The following is a 17645-nucleotide window of genomic DNA, read 5'->3' as shown; positions in this document are numbered from 1 at the left end:
CAATGTGGGAGACGTGGGTTCGATATCTGGGTTGGGAAGATCCCCTGGAGAGACAACAGCTACCCACTCCAGTATTCTGGCCTGGAGAATTCCAAGGACTGTATAGTCCATAAGGTCGCAAAGAGTCAGACACGACTGAGCAGCTTTCACTTTCAGAGTAAGGGGGGAGGGAAGGGGAGATTGTCATTCCCCAGACATCCACCCAAGGCTCAGACCATGTCATCTCAGGAACTAAGAGTCACTGATTCTTTTCTTCTTATCTTTCCAGTCATCAGCATACAGCACATGATGAATGGAGAAGAATAAGTAAGAAAGAGAAGTTCAGAAAAAAAAAAAAGACATTGAAGCAGTTTTCTGAAGAGATGAAAGGGGTCAGGGAGAATGCAACTCAATCAAGGCTAATATGTTTAACATTGCATGAGCTTTCTTTTTTCCTACTTTGGATAAATGTGGTTCATGTATTACTGCTAAATGGAGTAGGAAATGGCAGCCCATTTCCAATATTCTTGCCTGGAAATCTCCACAGACTAAAAAGCCCAGCAGGCTACAGTTCATGGGGTCACAGAGAGTTGGACACAACTGAGAGACTGAACACATTACTAGTAATAATCCAGGAGCAAATAAAGGGAAAAGGCCCAACGTGTTTAGTCACTCAGTCATGTTCAACTCTTTGCGACCCCCTGGACAGTAGCCCGCCAGGCTCCTCTGTCCATGGGGATTTTCCAGGCAAGAATACTGGAGTGGGTTGCCATGCCCTCCTCCAGGGGGGTCTTCCTAACCCAGGGATCAAACCTAGGTCTCTCGCATTGCAGGCAGATGCTTTATCATCTGAGCCACCAGGGAAGCCCAAAAGTCCCAAACGGCCTTCTAATTAATAATAGAAACCAAAGGTCAAGGTCAAACAGTTCTAGAAAATGTCATATCTTCCAACGCAATCTGAAAGTTTACTGACAATGATGTAAAGTTCTATTTTTGATGAAAGGAATTTCATTTCAATGAAGATTTCTAATGTCTGATACAATGAAATTCTAGTACAACAAGGTGGTTTATAAAATTCCTTGGAATGCACTGCCAGTGTTAAATATGACAGATGCATTTAACTGTAAGGTTCTGGAAGGCGCCTGACAAGGACACTGGAAAATACTGTAATTTTTGTCCAGGTACGTTCATTCGGAAGGTAATATTTGCAAAATTCCTGGATACAGGGAAGAATCGCCACTGATAATTTACTGCCAGCACTCTAGTATTTAGGAGGGAGGGTTTCTCTTGTAGCTAAGTTGGTAAAGAATCTACCTGCAATGAGGAGATCCAGGTTCAATTCCTGGGTCGGGAAGATGCCCTGGAGAAGGAAATGGCAACCCGCTCCAGTATTCTTGCCCGGAGAATCCCATGGACAGAGCACTACAGTCCATGGGGTTGCAAGAGCTGGACACAGCTTAGGGACTAAACCACCACCAAATACTTAACAGTGACACAAAAATGCTGGCTACATGGTTTGGCTATCCTAATACATGTGAAAATCAAGATGGAACATTAAGTGTTCAGAAGCAAGGATTCATAACCATACTCAAAATGTAAATACTGAACTCAAAATGATGTTTAGAGACACTGGTTCACATCTCTTTCACAAGTTTAACATGCTACTGTCCATTACACATGATGGTGATGGGCAAGGTCACTGACAGATGCTGAAGGAACATTCAGTCATGCAGCTCTGAACCGAGCTGACTGGAAACACGTGAAGAATTAGTCACAGAAGATGCCCTAAACTCTGTTGTAGAGGCCCAAGTCTCTTTGTGGAAGCAAAGAGTAAACATGCAGTCAACCGCCATGGAGCAACGTGAACTATGGTGGCCTAAAGGAAAACACACTGCCAGCATCTGACAACCAGGGAACACTCCAGTTCTGCTTATCAGTGACTCCGGAAGGAAAGCAGTGCACCAGGGATTTGGGAAGCCCAGTAAGAATTAAAGAGTGCTTTCCACCAGTAGGAACTTGGAAGGCCTGAAGCTTTTATCTATGTAATGAGCAAATAAAAGTGTGGTTCTGAATCAATCTGCAAAGAGGTGATTTTCAGACCAGCATACATTTCTGTCCTTGGTTCTGTTCAGTTCAGTATCTTTACCCATAAACTGGATCAACATACAGAAGAAATATCCAACTTGCTGAGGATCAAACTATCATGCTATCTCTGACTACAATGTTTGGCTAGAAATAGCCTGAAATTTATATTACCCTGTGTTTAAGTTTCCAGTTTTAATTAGTCAAATTCCAAATGGAGAATTATTTAGCCTGACAGTAGTTTGGGCAAACAGAACCTTTAAGAAAAGGTCAGCATTAACATTTTAGTCTTCTATTTTCCTTAGCTCATTCTGAAACATCTAAAGAAAGCAATTAGCTTATATTCCAATACCCTGAATTTGGAATGGCTGGGAGGTTGGGCTTTCTAGGTGGCTCAAGTGGTAAAGAATCCACTTGCCAATGCAAGAATCTCAGGAGACTTGGGTTCACTCCCTGAGTCAGGAAGATTCCCTGGAAGAAGAAATGGCAACTATTCCAGTATCCTTGCTAGGATAATCCCAGGGACAAAGGAGCCTGGCTGGCTACAGTCTGTGGGGTCACAAAGAGTCGGATACGACTGAGTATGCAAGCACAGGCCAAAAGATACTACAAAGAGAGAAACTTGGAGGTTAGTGATGCATGAGCCTAATTTCTAGTACCAAGACCAGTTTGGTACATAGTAAGTGTTCAATAAATAGCTGTCACATGAAGTGAATGAATGGACTCAAGGATTTGGGTGTGGGGGTGGTTATATCCTGGTCTTAGTTCAAAAGCAGGTGCCAGGTTATGCAAACAATATGGTGATTTCAGAACAGATATGTTTCCCACACTGGCCCCTCAGATCCGTGATGGACCTGAAGCCCTCATTCTCTCAGCTGCTCAAAGTGCTTGCTCTGCTGACAGTTCACAGCCGAGTCCCTCTCTAAGAAGAACATGACCTCACTCACAGCTTGCTTCCTCCCCGCAGACAGCCTGAACGCTCGCCAATAACCCTTGCCTCACTTGGGACCATTCTAAACGGCCATCCCAGGTTCAAATGTCCATGCGGGAGTGCTCTGTTACAGTCGCATCAGGGCTCGGTTTGTTCCTTGGCCCAGTTCTACTGCTCGCTTTCCACATTCATTCTCCTCTTGGAGCGTCTCCAGTAAACCTCCTACACATTAAGCTCAAAAGTCTCAAAGTGTGTTTCCCAGGGAACCCAACCAAGAACAAGAACTATGATCCCAAATTTCTTCCTGAAAGCACATTTCTTTTAGTGCACAGCTATGTCTTTACAAAGAAGGGGAACTGTGTATTAGAAGGTGTACTGGGTTAGGAGAGAGAAGATGTAAATTCTTATTAAAATCCTGTTGCAGCTACATGAGCCTGTGTGAGGCCACCGCTGGAAGTGTCCCTGTAACAGTGACCATTGTACAGTGTATGCAACAGCACTCTGTAAACTATGAAGCATAATGAAGACTCTTAAGTGTTATTTATTATTAAATATTATAATAAGAGTGGTGACTCTGCTGTGGCAAACACCACACCACCCACACGTTAACATGATGAATGAAAAAGTAATAAGTCCATACAAAGCTCTTAGAAGAAAGTCTTCAAAAAGAAATGTAACAACTGTCTGAGTTCATATACCAGAGTTGATGACCTGGGAAGGTAACAACAAAACAGACTAAGTTTTTCTATAAGCAGTGAGAATTAGTGATTATTTGCCTCTGTGTGGGGGTGGGGGGGTGGGGGTGGGTACACAGGATAAACCAGCCAAAAGGAAAAATATTCCTTTGGGCAAGACTTAAGAATATACTTCCAAATGATGGTTCTCAAAATGGCAAGAACCTAACAGAAGAGATTAAGAAGAGGTGGCATGAATACACAGAAGAACTATTCAAAAAAGGTCTTAGAGCCTGGGATAACCTTGATGGTGTGGTCACTCATTATAGCCAGACATCTTGGAGTGTGAAGTTAAGTGGGCCTTAGGTAGAATGATTACGAACAAAGCAAGTGGAGGTGATGGGATTATACATATTTAAATCTTAAAAGATGATGCTAATGTACTGTACTCCACATGACAGCAAATTTGGAAAACTCAGCAGTGGTCACAGGACTGGAAAAGGTCAGTTTTCATTGCAATCCCAAAGAAAGGCAATGCCAAAGAATGTCCAAACTACCATACAACTGTGCTCATTTCACATGCTAGCAAAGTAATGTTCAAAATCCTTCATGCTAGGCTTCAACAGTATGTGAACTGAGAACATTCAGATGTACAAGCTGGATTTAGAAAAGGCAGAGGAACTTGAGAACAAATTGCCAACAATCACTGGATCATAGAAAAAGCAAGGGAATTCCTAAAAAAATATTGACTTCTGCTTCATTGACTATGCTAAAGCCTTTGACTGTGTGGATCACAACAAAATGGGGAAGGTTCTTAAAGAGATGTGAATATCTGACCACCTTACCTGCCTCCTGAGAAACCTGTATGCAGGTCAAGAAGCCACAGTTAGAACTGGACATGGAACAACAGACAGGTTCCAAATTAGGAAAGGAGTATGTCAAGGCTGTATATTGTCACCCTGCTTATTTAACTTATATGCAGAGTACCTCATGCAAAATGCCAGGCAGGATGAATCACAAGTTGGAATCAAGATTGTCAGGAGAAATATCAACAACTTCATATATGGTAACACTCTAATGGCAGAAAGTGAAGAGGAACTAAAGAGCCTCTTGATGAAGGTGAAAGAGGAGAGTGAAAGAGCTGGCTTAAAACTTAATGTTCAAAAAACTAAGATCGTGGCATCTGGTCCCATTACTTCATGGCAAATAGAAGGGAGGAAAATGGCAACGATGACAGATTTTATATTCTTGGGCTCCCAAATCACTGTGGACGGTGACTGTAGCCACAAAATTAAAAGATGCTTGCTTCTTGGAAGGAAAGCTATGACAAACCTTGACAGTATATTAAAAAGCAGAGACATCACTTTGCTGACAAAGGTGCATCTAGTCAAAGCTATGGTTTTTCCAGTAGTGATGAACAGATGTGACAGATGAACCATAAAGAAGGCTGGGCACCAAAGGATTGATGCTTTTGAACTGCGGTGTTGGAGAAGATTCTTGAGGGTCCCTTGGACAGCAAGAAGATCAAACCAATCAATTTTTAAGGAAATCAACTCTGAATATTCATTGGAAGGAATGATGCTGAAGGTCTAATACTCGGGTTACCTTATGGAAAGAGCTGACTCATTGGAAAACACTGTGATGCTGGGAAAGATTGAGGGCGGGAGAATGGGGTGACCGAGGATGAGATGGTTGGATGGCATCATGGACTCAATGAACAAGAGTTTGAGCAAATTCCAGCAGACAGTGAAGCCTGGCATGCTACAGTCCATGGGGTTGCAAAGAGTCAGACATGACTTAAGAACTGAAAAACAATAATATCAACACTTTAGGCTACTTCCTTGTCTGAGACCTAACATCATTAGCATCTAATAAAGCAAAGCTCTGGAAACTTCTCACTTTCTTGTAAACAAAGCAAGGCTTTGGATCATAAACAAGGTTAGATAATGAAGGGGATTATATTCAAAATAAGATTATTATCCTTCAGTCTAATATCCCCTCGGCATCTGAGTCTTGGAAGACAAGGAGTGCACTCATGTATAAGCCAAGAAGATCCCCAGAAACTGACAATTCAGGGTTTCGGTGCTTTCAAAAAGCCAAGGAGTTCAAGGTTCCAAATTTACCATATGGCTTGGCATTCCTCCCAGGCCACTCACTCTACAGCTCTTCAAGTGACTATTTCAAATTCTTTTTTTCCTTGACCACTGACACACTTCCCTTCCTTACCGTTAACTTGCTTGCTTCTTATGTCACTGAGAAAATAAAAGTAATCAGAATATAACTCCTTCCTCTTCTCGGTACCAAATCCCCGACCTACATGCCTCTGCGCCTACTCCTCTGTCTTCCCTTGTATCCTCTGGGGGACTTGCCCCATCCCTCTGCTGTGCACTGGACCCCATTTTTGGATACTCCAAGGCATCACTCCTGCACCTGGCCCTCTCTATCCTGATTCAAGTTCTCACTCTCTCCTGGACTGGCCCATGAGCACACACACCAGCCTATGGAGCTGAACTAGCTTAGAAATCAGAAAACAAAACAAAAAAAATCCTCCCTTGATTCCATATCTAGCCCCCCTTCCATTTCTCTTCTTTCCATTTAAACAGTTCAGAAGGGTGATCTACATGGAAGCAATTCCTTTGCTCCCACTTGCACCTGGATCTACTCCATTCAGCTTCTTTCCTCTACAACCTCTTGTGAGGTTACTAATAACCAGCCTTTACTCAAATCCAATGGCCAGTTCATAGCATGCATCACCCTCCACCTCCACAGAGCATTTGACACCACTGTCACTCTTCTTTTATAAAATAAAAGAATTTATTTCTCTCTTGGCCTTCAACTGACAAGCGCTCCAGTTTTTGGATTTTGCTAGCTCACTCTGTGCTCCTTGGCTACACTTGGGTCTTCCATATCAGCCCCACCTCTACGCACCAAGTTGAAAGTGAAAGTGCAAGTTGCTCTTTGTGACCCCATGGACTTTACAGTCCATGGAATTCTCCAGGTCAGAATACTGGAGTGGGTAGCCTTTCCCTTCTCCAGGGGATTTTTCCAACCCAGGGATTGAACCCAGATCTCTCGCATTGCAGGTGGATTCTTTACTAGCTGAGCCACAAAGGAAGCCCAAGAATACTGGGATGGGTAGCCTATCCCTTCTCCAGCAGATCTTCCTGACCCAGGAATCGAACCAAGGCCTCCTGCATTGCAGGCAGATTCTTTACCAACTGAGCTATTGCTGAGGTCAAAGTCTCAGAGGCATCCTTGAATTACAGTTTCCTCCTACATGGTGCAGCTAAACCCTCATATGATCTTACCAGCATTATCTCCAAAATAGAAACCAATTCTGCTGCTTTAACTTCCCTCAACTTTCAGCATGCATATCTTGGAATATCCTGTAGGTCTTGTATCTGGTGCCCTGAATTCTACTTCCACAATCAAGCAGTCAATTCTCCACTCAGCAGCCAGAACTATTTAGTATTAGTACAGACATGTGAAACTTCTTCTCAAATAATTTCTGGACCTTCTCATTACATTCTGAATAAAACCTGAAGCCTCTCCATAGCCTACAAGCCCCCTTCATGGGCCAGCCCTTTCTTACAACTTCAAAACCTTTCTCTACAACTTCAAAACCTTTCTCTACAACTTTGTACCTTTCTCTACCCAACTAACAAGATACCAGCCACATGGATTTCCTTGTACCTTAAGTAGTTCAAAGGTGTTCGCATCACAGGACCTTAGCACTGGCGACTCCCTCTGCCCAGAGACACTCTTCCCTCAGATACCCTGCTGTGCATTCAACCTTTACTTTCATATCTCTGCTTAAATGCCACCTTTTCAGAAAGTCTCTCTCTGATCACCTTAGCAAAAACAGGATCCTATATCACTTTCTCTATTTCCCCTGATAGAATTTACTGATGTATTATACAGTTTATTCACTTATCTGTCTCTCAAATGGAGTATAAGCTATATGAGGGCACGCACTTTTCAGTATCCCCGTCATCTGAAATATGGTAAGTAGCCAATAAATATTGGGTTGGCCAAACTGTTCTTTTGGGGTTTTTCCTTAAGATCTTACAGAAAAACCTAAATGACCTTTTCAGCCAATCTAATACAAGCTCAACTTATGAACGGATGATTTATTTGGAGGGTTGAGGAAGATTCAAAAACAGAAACTTGTTCAACAAACCAGAGTCTGGTAACTTCAGAGAATGTCAGTTTAAATATAAAAAAGCATTTGAGACAGTGCTGCTAAAGATTTAAAAACAAATACGCTATTAAAAATATTTTATAAAAGAAAACAATTACTCCTAAAAAAAATAAGAAGCATAGTGACTAAATAAGTATCAGAATGTGAGACCCTTAGACATTTTCCTTAAGTGTTTTGGACCTCAGTTTCTGTATATATGTGCTTCTCTGGTGGCTCAGATGGTAAAGCATCTGCCTGCCAATGCAAGGGACCTGGGTTTGATCCCTGGGTCGAGAGGGAAGATCCCCTGGAGATGGGAATGGCTACCAACTCTAGTATCCTTGCCTGGAGAACTCCATGGATGGAGGAGCCTAGTGGGCTATACAGTCCACGGGGTTGCAAAGAGTTGGACACAACTGAGGGACTAACACACACATTTTTTTATTAAGGGTAAATAGAAGATACAGACAGGAGATAGGGTAGAACAGTAAAGGAAACTAAACACAAAGCTCTTGAGTAAATTTCAACTCATGAAAATAGAAATAAGCATAAACACTGGCAAAGGAATGGACAGTGTCCTTCAAGGGACCGACTGACGTCATTTAACTCGTCAGACAGATTGCAAAATGGAACATCTACATCCACCAAATGGAGGTCTAATCTCCACTGAACAAGCCTGATGTTCAACTTGTTAAATGAGGGGGAAAGATTCAATTTTAGATGAAGCAATCGATAGGGGGAAAAATCCGTGTTCTTAGCAAACTCAAAGCAAAATGCACAACGCATTTTGACACTTGCAATCACTACAATGAATGATGTTGGAGCTTTAAAAACTTTCCTAAGTAAACACATCGGGAGGAAAAATTTTCAGTCCTGTGTAATTTCTATAGGGCTAAACACTTATTATGATACAGTATGTTCTGAGGAAATATGGAGTTTAACCACTGCATTAGAAGATAAGACAACTGAAGCCTAAAGAAGGTGAATGCACTGCCCAAGGTTATTCAACTAATTAGTGGTTAGCCTGGCTTTTGTTATTCTTGCTTATGTAGTCCATCTCTTCCTGCAGTTATTTAAATGTTGTTTACTAAGGAAATAGACACATAGTGTTTCCATGGCTCTATCATAATCCTCATCTTATGAGGAAAAGCTCCTGCAAGTCAGGGATTATTTCTGCTTTTCTTTCTCCACCACTGTTTGCTTAGTGAAGCCACTCAATACATGTGTACTGAATAAATGACATTGTAATATTACATGTCCTGATTTCATCTCGCAGTACCTGGCACTTAGGGCGAGATCCAGCATATAACTGACACAAATGGATAGTTTTTGGAAGCATGGATGCCTCGATTTGTGAATGGCTCCAGCATTTTGGCATGTTTATCAAAGGCAAGTGAGTCAAACATAAAAACTGGAAACAATAAAAAAAATCCAACGATCCACATTCTCCTGTTTTGAAGATGAGTGAAATATTGTGACTCACAAAGAATGGCATGGGGAATGGAAAAAGACAGTAACTTTACAGTGGAGAAACCTGGCCCATACAACCTACCAGGAGATCAGGTTACCATCACCAGGCATGCCGTGTGGGCATCAGGTAACCCCTGATGTGATGGGGAAGAGTACTTTACCTCTGCAGGGTTCTTTCCCAAAACCTATGACTCTAATCTAATTATAAGTAAAACAACAGAGGAAACCATAATAGGCGATACTGTGCAGGACACTGGCCTGTATTCCTCAAGACAAGCAACGTCATGGGGGATGGGTGGGGAGGAAAGGCAGAAACTGTCAGAGACCAGGGGTGACTGGGGAGCCAAGCCAACCCAAGGCACATGGTATCCTGGATTAGATTCCAGAACAGGAAGCCCTGGGATTAGTTAACAGTAATAAAGCAATATCAGTTTCTTTGACAAATACACTATAAAAATATAAAATGTTTAACAACAAGAAAAACTGGGTAAGAGGTACACAGGAATTCCTAGTACTATCCTTGTAACTTTTGCATAAATCTAAAATTATTCAAAAGTAAAGTTTGTTTTTAAATATTTTGTGATGGATAACAGTTGATGCACTTAAGGAAATGTATAGGGACTTAAGAGAGTTTGTAGATATCTGACCTGATCTCTAAATGAGGATTTCATAGGTAGAAATATCTGGCCATCACAGCCATCCACAAAAAAGTAAATCAAACGGTTACTTATATTTTCTTCCCATAATACACGCTAGTGTTTCAATCCTCTTTTTGAAGTGAGTTGGAAGGTGGCAATGATGTGTGCAATTTGGTGAGAAGATACATAAAAACAGGGCAGCAGCTCTGAGACTGACTTCCAGAGCTGTAGATTAAAGGGCAATGCCACAGCAGCGTCTTTCATAACAGCAACCCCAACAATCATAGTTACCATTTTGGGAAAACTTGCTAATGTTGCCAGGCTGTGCAGCATGGGTTTCATATACAACATTACATTTAACCCTCAGCACCCTAAGAGGCTGCAATTATATTCTCATTTGAGAGATGAGACATTTGGTCATCAGTAAAATTACTCTGTCAAGGTTGCAAGCAAGATGCAAACCCAAACATTTCAAGTCTTTTACTAAATCATTAAACAGAAGATGAGGAAAGTCCCTTAGGACAACTGCCTAAATATTTAACTAGCCATAATAAGTCAGATAATATACTGATATATTATAACTATATAGATATACTAAATTGTAAATGGTCAGATAATACCCATTGTACTGGATGCTGTTTGTAAAAGGGTGGTTGAACATTGTATTTTATATACAAAAATGTTAGCACCTTCAACCTTTATAGGCTACGTCTGTTTTCAATTAGTTTCAAACTGGTTTTTACTTTTGTGTTTAGGCCCTAGAATCATATGAATCATCATGGCCGTTCAAACAGGCAGAGTAAACTGAAGCCAGAAGTAGAGTTTAGTCAGCTTACCAGAGACAGAGTTAGATCTTGGCCAGTATCAAGTTATTCTAAATACCAACCTATATGCCATGTGTCAATGAAACTTTTTATACTGAGAAATATAAGAAATTAAAAAAAAACTGTTTATCCTTTGCTTAGACTATACGATTATATGCTTTATTAGGACTCATTTATATACTTCATTCAGATTATGGAGTGAGTTTCTGCTATAATTATTATAGCCTTACCTTAAGAGTTTTTTTTTTTTTTTTTTAAGATGACCACTTTCTCTTTATGTTCTAATTCATGTTGAATAGAATTTCCTCTCTTGGACATCATAACCATTATCCTGAGGATTAATAATTCATAAATCCAGGGTAAAAGACTTTAACTGTTATAAGTAAGTCTGAAATTTATCAACAAGGGCAGAGGGAGAGACCGGCAAAAACTCTACCTCTTTGTATTGTTATATTTTAAAGGAGAAGCTGCCAGGTGAGTTGGGGCTAATGGCAAAGGGATAGGAAGTATTTAAAATACTATAGCCAATTTTCTTTTTTTTTTAATTTAAATTTATTTATTTTAATTGGAGGCTAATTACTTTACAATATTGTATTGGTTTTGCCATACATCAACATGAATCCGCCATGGGTGTACATGTGTTCCCCATCCTGAACCCCCCTCCTACCTCCCTCCCCATACCATCCCTCTGGGTCATCCCAGTGCACCAGCCCCAAGCATCCTGTATCCTGCATTGAACCTGGACTGGCAATTCGTTTCTTATATGATATTATACATGTTTCAATGCCATTCTCCCAAATCATCCCACCCTCTCTGTCTCCCACAGAGTCCAAAAGACTATTCTATACATCTGTGTCTCTTTTGCTGTCTTGTATACAGGGTTATCATTCAGTTCAGTTCAGTCACTCAGTCGTGTCCGACTCTTTGCGACCCCATGAATCGTAGCACACCAGGCCTCCCTGTCCATCACCAACTCCCAGAGTTCACTCAGACTCACATCCACCGAGTCAGTGATGCCATCCAGTCACCTCATCCTCTGTCATCCCCTTCTCCTCCTGCCCCCAATCCCTCCTAGCATCAGAGTCTTTTCCAATGAGTCAACTCTTTGCATGAGGTGGCCAAAGTACTGGAGTTTCAGCTTTAGCATCATTCCTTCCAAAGAAATCCCACGGCTGATCTCCTTCAGAATGTTATTGTTACCATCTTTCTAAATTCCATATATATGCATTAGTATACTGTACAGAATACATTAGTATTCTGGCTTACTTTACTCTGTATAATAGGATCCAGTTTCATCCACCTCATTAGAACTGATTCAAATGTATTCTTTTTAATGGCTGAGTAATACTCCATTGTGTATATGCACCACAGCTTTCTTATTCATTAATCTGTTGATGGAGATCTAGGCTGCTTCCATGTCCTGGGTATTATAAACAGTGCTGCAATGAACATTGGGGTACACATGTTTCTTTCAATTCTGGTTTCCTCGGTGTGTATACCCAGCAGTGGGATTGCTGGGTCATAAGGCAGTTCTATTTCCAGTTTTTTAAGGAATCTCCACACTTTTCTCCATAATGGCTGTACTAGTTTGCATTCCCACCAACAGTGTAAGAGGGTTCCCTTTTCTCCACACCCTCTCCAGCGTTTATTGCTTGTAGACTTTTGGATAGCAGCCATTCTGACTGGCGTGAAATGGCTTCCCCTAAAGTCAGGAACAAGACAAGGGTGTCCACTTTCATCACTACTATTCGACATAGTTTTGTAAGTTTTGGCCACAGCAATCAGAGCAGAAAAAGAAATAAAAGGAATCCAAATTGGAAAAGAAGAAGTAAAACTCTCACTGTTTCAGATGACATGATCCTCTACATAGAAAACCCTAAAGACTCCACCAGAAAATTACTAGAGCTAATCAATGAATATAGTAAAGTTGCAGGATGTGAAATCAACACACAGAAATCCCTTGCATCCTATACACTAATAATGAGAATATAGAAAGATAAATTAAGGAAACAATTCCATTCACCATTACAATGAAAAGAATAAAATACTTAGGAATATATCTACCTAAAGAAACTAAAGACCTATACATAGAAAACTATAAAACACTAGTGAAAGAAATCAAAGAGGACACTAACAGATGGAGAAATATACCATGTTCATGGATCGGAAGAATCAATATAGTGAAAATGAGTATACTACCCAAAGCAGTCTATAGATTCAATGCAATCCCTATCAAGCTACCAACAGTATTTTTCACAGACCTAGAACAAATAATTTCACAATTTGTATGGAAATACAAAAAACCTCGAATAGCCAAAGCAATCTTGAGAAAGAAGAATGGAACTGGAGGGATCAACCTGTCTGACTTCAGGCTCTACTACAAAGCCACAGACACCAAGACATATGGTACTCACACAAAGACAGAAATATAGATCAATGGAACAAAATAGAAAGCCCAGAGATAAATCCACACACCTATGGGTACCTTATCTTTGACAAAGGTACCTTTGACAAAGGAGGCAAGAATATACAATGGAGAAACGACAATCTCTTTAACAAGTGGTGCTGGGAAAACTGGTCAACCACTTGTAAAAGAATGAAACTACAACACTTTCTAACACCATACACAAAAATAAACTCAAAATGGATTAAAGATCTAAACGTAAGACCAGAAACTATAAAACTCCTAGAGGAGAACATAGGCAAAACACTCTCCAACATATATCACAGCAGGATCCTCTATGACCCACCTCCCAGAATATTGGAAATAAAAGCAAAAATAAACAAATGGGACCTAATTAAAATTAAAAGCTTTTGCACAACAAAGGAAACTATAAGCAAGGTGAAAAGACAGCCTTCTGAATGGGAGAAAATAATACCAAATGAAGCAACTTACAAAGAACTAATCTCAAAAATATACAAGCAACTCCTGCAGCTCAATTCCAGAAAAATAAACAACCCAATCAAAAAATAGCCAATTTTCTCTATGCCAAAATAAGCATAGTCATTAAAAGGACTGCCATTCTGTGATTATCATAGAGTCCTGCCTTACAGAGAGACGCAAGGCTTTGTAAGACAACAAACATCTGAGTTTATAATCTAATATAAATAATAAGCCAGACACATGAGCAAAATTCTATTAAACAGTAAAGGCAAACAGCCACATGCTGTCTGGATGAATCACTTGGTGTATAATCAAAAAAGGGAACTAATTTTTTAAACCAGTAATGTAGGATTGCTCTAGTTTAGACTTCGATGTTGATGATAAATGAACAACTGAAGTGGGAATCACCCATTTTGTTCTTCTGGGATGCAGGTCAGAGCACCTTCCTAGAGTCCCTTTTATCTCAATGTGTTCTCTGCATTTCACTTTATTAACGCTTCTGAAATAACCTATTTTGGTATGTACTGCACATTTAGATTTGAACTTGTTTTTCCCTTTTGTATTCAATTTGAACTGTTGGTCTCCCCATGCATCTGTAGTCTCTTGCAAGTTGGGGCCAGGGAAAAAGGGTGAGAGTGAATGAGAATAAATTCACAAATCCCCAAGGACAAACTTCCTTGAACAACTGCAACTGAGAAGCATCATCACCATTTATTAAAAATAGAATGACTGAGTTGGTCACTTTTACTTCTAATATGTTGTTCTCCTCAAATCTTTAGAATGAGATAATGCTTTAATTCCCTCTCTGAGCGTTTCTTTGTTCTTTGGGGTCCCAAGATACGGCTGAATTTATTGGGCTTATATTTATACCACATCACCTCCTCCAATTTCAGATCAGAAGTTCCCTCACAGAGATGTTTTATCACATAAGAGATGATGAGTAGAGCACTTGCCAGGAAATGTCATCTTGTAAAAACTCAAGTCACAGTTACTTCTGGCAATAGTGGACAGATAATGCCCCAGAAAAGACAGATCGTTGGAATCCACAGATAAGCCTCAAATCTCATTTCAGTCAAAAAGTTCAAATATTTCCCCACTCCCAACTGACTCTCCTCAGGATTCTTCATAAGCTGCAAAACATTTCTGGCTTGAGATCCAGGATCTTTGTAATTTTTCAAACTTAAGCTATTTGTTTAGAAGTTTGTAAGAAAAAGAACATAAAACACCATTCTTTATCATTAGTAGCCTCTAAAAGTCAGTTTGGTTTACATTGTAGCCACACATCCCATTGCAAACAAATAGGTCCACCACCTTACAGGTGAACCGAGATTTTGCACTAGTCTGTAATCTCATTTACATTAGAAAATACAGTGTGCCATTAGCAGAAGGGGGAAATGTAGAAGTTCAGGGAATTGCTACTCCTTCACCTCCAAGCATTCTTACTAAAGGGAACGAGAGAGAAGGATGGAGTGAGAAGACTGGGGAGAAGCCAAAGGGTACTGACGTTTACAGAAAGGGATGAAGAGGGTTGAAAAAGATGAAGAAGCAGTGAGGGGATGAGAGAGAAATGCCACACAGGATGCCCTGGTAGGTTCAGTGTCTGGACTATGGGGGCTGGGGGGTGGGGGTGTGAATCCATGCTCTTTGCCCCACCCAGATCTCAAAGTCCCTGCCCACCCTGAGACTGTCCTGGATTTTGGGACTTCCCTCCCGTACACCCAACTCCAGATTATAAGTTCAAGAATCAAAGATCCAAAATGTGCCCCCTACTCCATTCCTGCCAGTTTTAACTATCTGCATCTTCTACACCTGCAGGTAGGTCCATACTTGGAGACAGTTTGAGTTTTAGTTCATAAATCTCAGGTTCTACACAACACTTCTTTCTCTCCGCTGGCATCCCTATCTGTGCCCTTGGATACTGGCCCTCATCTTCTCAAACTTTACTGCACTTAACTATCAGCTCCCACAGTTAAGAAGGAACCCAGAACCCTAATATCTAACACACCTATAGTCTTAACTGCTTCTGGTAAACCCTCCCCAATTACTTCACATATCATATGCAGACATGGATCTAAAATAGTGACTAGAATGTAATAAATGCCCAATAAATATGAAATGATGAGCAAAGTGAACTAATACTTGGTTATATATTTAAAGAAACATATGGAAAATATGAACATTGAGAAGGAATTCATACATTGACTCAATTTAAGATTTTAGAAACACTGGCACCTCATCAATGACTCATTTTACCATGACATTTACAATGCTGTGGATCTTTCTTAGATGTCATATAATCACATAACAGCTAGAAGTGAAGGAAGTGTCTTCACAGATAACTGTCACACTGGCATGAAGAATGAGGACAGTAATTGGTAACACAGTCTTCAAGAAGGGATGCATGCTGTCTTAAGAATTTCCTAGATGTTATTATACCATATGGTGTCACCAACTTTCTGCTTTTCTCATTTTATGTAAACCTGAGACTAAACTGGTTAATAAACCAAGAGATCCTAACATAGCATCAAGAGCAGAACTACTTCCTTCTAATTTCCTTTCCTAGTTCCATGTTCTTCTATATGGCATCACTTTGGGTTCACGTGTTACTACGCTTCCCTACATTTCTTTCACCATGACTTCTGGACAGAGATGAATCTATCCATCGAATCAAGGAGGACCAAAAGACTGAAAATGAGCTGATCCCATTACACCCCTTAGGCACTTCCAACTTACAGGCTTCCCGGAGTTTCTCTTTGTCGTAGTGGAATCCTTCATAGTCTTGTAAACTGATTTTGTTCACCCGGATCCTCAGACGGTCTGGAACAGACTGGGGACTGCAAAACAAGAACCAAGAGGTCAGAAATCAAGGAGAGCGCAGAACTGAGAGTCATAGCCCCTTGCTGGACTAAAGGCAATACTGACTCCTTCTGCTAAGAAAAAGAGTCAATACTCAAACCAGAATCATGGGTTCTTGACCAGAATACAGCAATTATCTGGAGAACACCTCTCTGGAAACCTCAGGTTTCTGGAATTTAGGTAATAACATGGGAATGAGCAGAAAATGCTTCTGGAGCCTACTCGTTTCTTTTCTTTTTTTTTTTTTTACTAGTAACTTATTAAAAACTCCAATAATATCATGTGTTTAGTTCCACAATAAATCAGATGTAGCTAATCTGAAATGGTGAGAAGTGGTGTAGAGCTGGAAAGAACTGCTTTAGCAGATATGCCCAGAATGGCTTGGCTCTGAGAAGAGACAGAAAAACATGAAAAGCAGACCAACAAGCCAGAAAGCACAGGACTGAAAAAGAAATGGCTCTGCACGCCTCAAACTCCCTGAGAACATTTCTCAGTCAAAGCAAACTACAAATAAATGTTGCCCGTGATGATGCCACTGAGCACCCCCAAATGGAGAAAAAGTGTTAAAATAAGTACAAAATACATTCTTTAGGAAGAGACTGAAGTATTTCATTCATTTTAAAAGAATTCAACCCACTCTGGCTCAGGATAGATAATGAACAATTAAAAGGGAGTCATACCAAACTTTCTAAAGCATCCTATTTACCCTCAGAATGTTTTTACCTGGATTCCTTAGGTGTTTTTAACTCAGATTTTCAAAATGGTTTAATCATGGGCATCAGTTTAGTGAAATAATTTGATCTACATCATCACCACTATGAAATAGTACATTTCTCTGATAAATTAGTATGACACAATCCCACTTGTCTTTATGGCTTCTGCTATCTTGTATTATGGGATGAAAGTTCCCATTGACTAAAGCAGAAAGAAGAGCATTAGTCCTCAATTCACTTCAGGAAGGGAGGGACAGGAAGGAGACGAAGAAAGGAAGGAAAATATAGACAGAAAGAAAAAAGGAAGGAAAGAAGAGAGGAGGAAGGAGAGGGAGAGGGAAGAAGGAGGAAAAAGATGGATGGAAGGACAGAGTGATACTTTTAAAATATTGTCGGATACCTCCACCCCTGCCT

General features: G+C 40.4%; 1 protein-coding gene across 1 annotated transcript in view; it reads right to left on the bottom strand.

The window, feature by feature from the left end:
- The window catches only part of DGKI (diacylglycerol kinase, iota), a gene marked incomplete at its 5' end in the record, with an annotated part of 321800 nt that overhangs the window by 117833 nt on the left and 186322 nt on the right, over positions 1-17645 (bottom strand). Inside the window, one exon of the mRNA XM_010831746.1 lies at positions 16396-16496. Within this exon, the coding sequence (XP_010830048.1) occupies positions 16396-16496 (101 nt within the window). The remainder of the gene's footprint in view (positions 1-16395; positions 16497-17645) is intronic.

This window comes from Bison bison, unplaced genomic scaffold, assembly GCF_000754665.1.
Source record: "Bison bison bison isolate TAMUID 2011002044 unplaced genomic scaffold, Bison_UMD1.0 scf7180017864530, whole genome shotgun sequence".
Classification (NCBI taxonomy): domain Eukaryota; kingdom Metazoa; phylum Chordata; class Mammalia; order Artiodactyla; family Bovidae; genus Bison; species Bison bison.
This window is presented reverse-complemented; position numbering and strand designations above follow the sequence as displayed.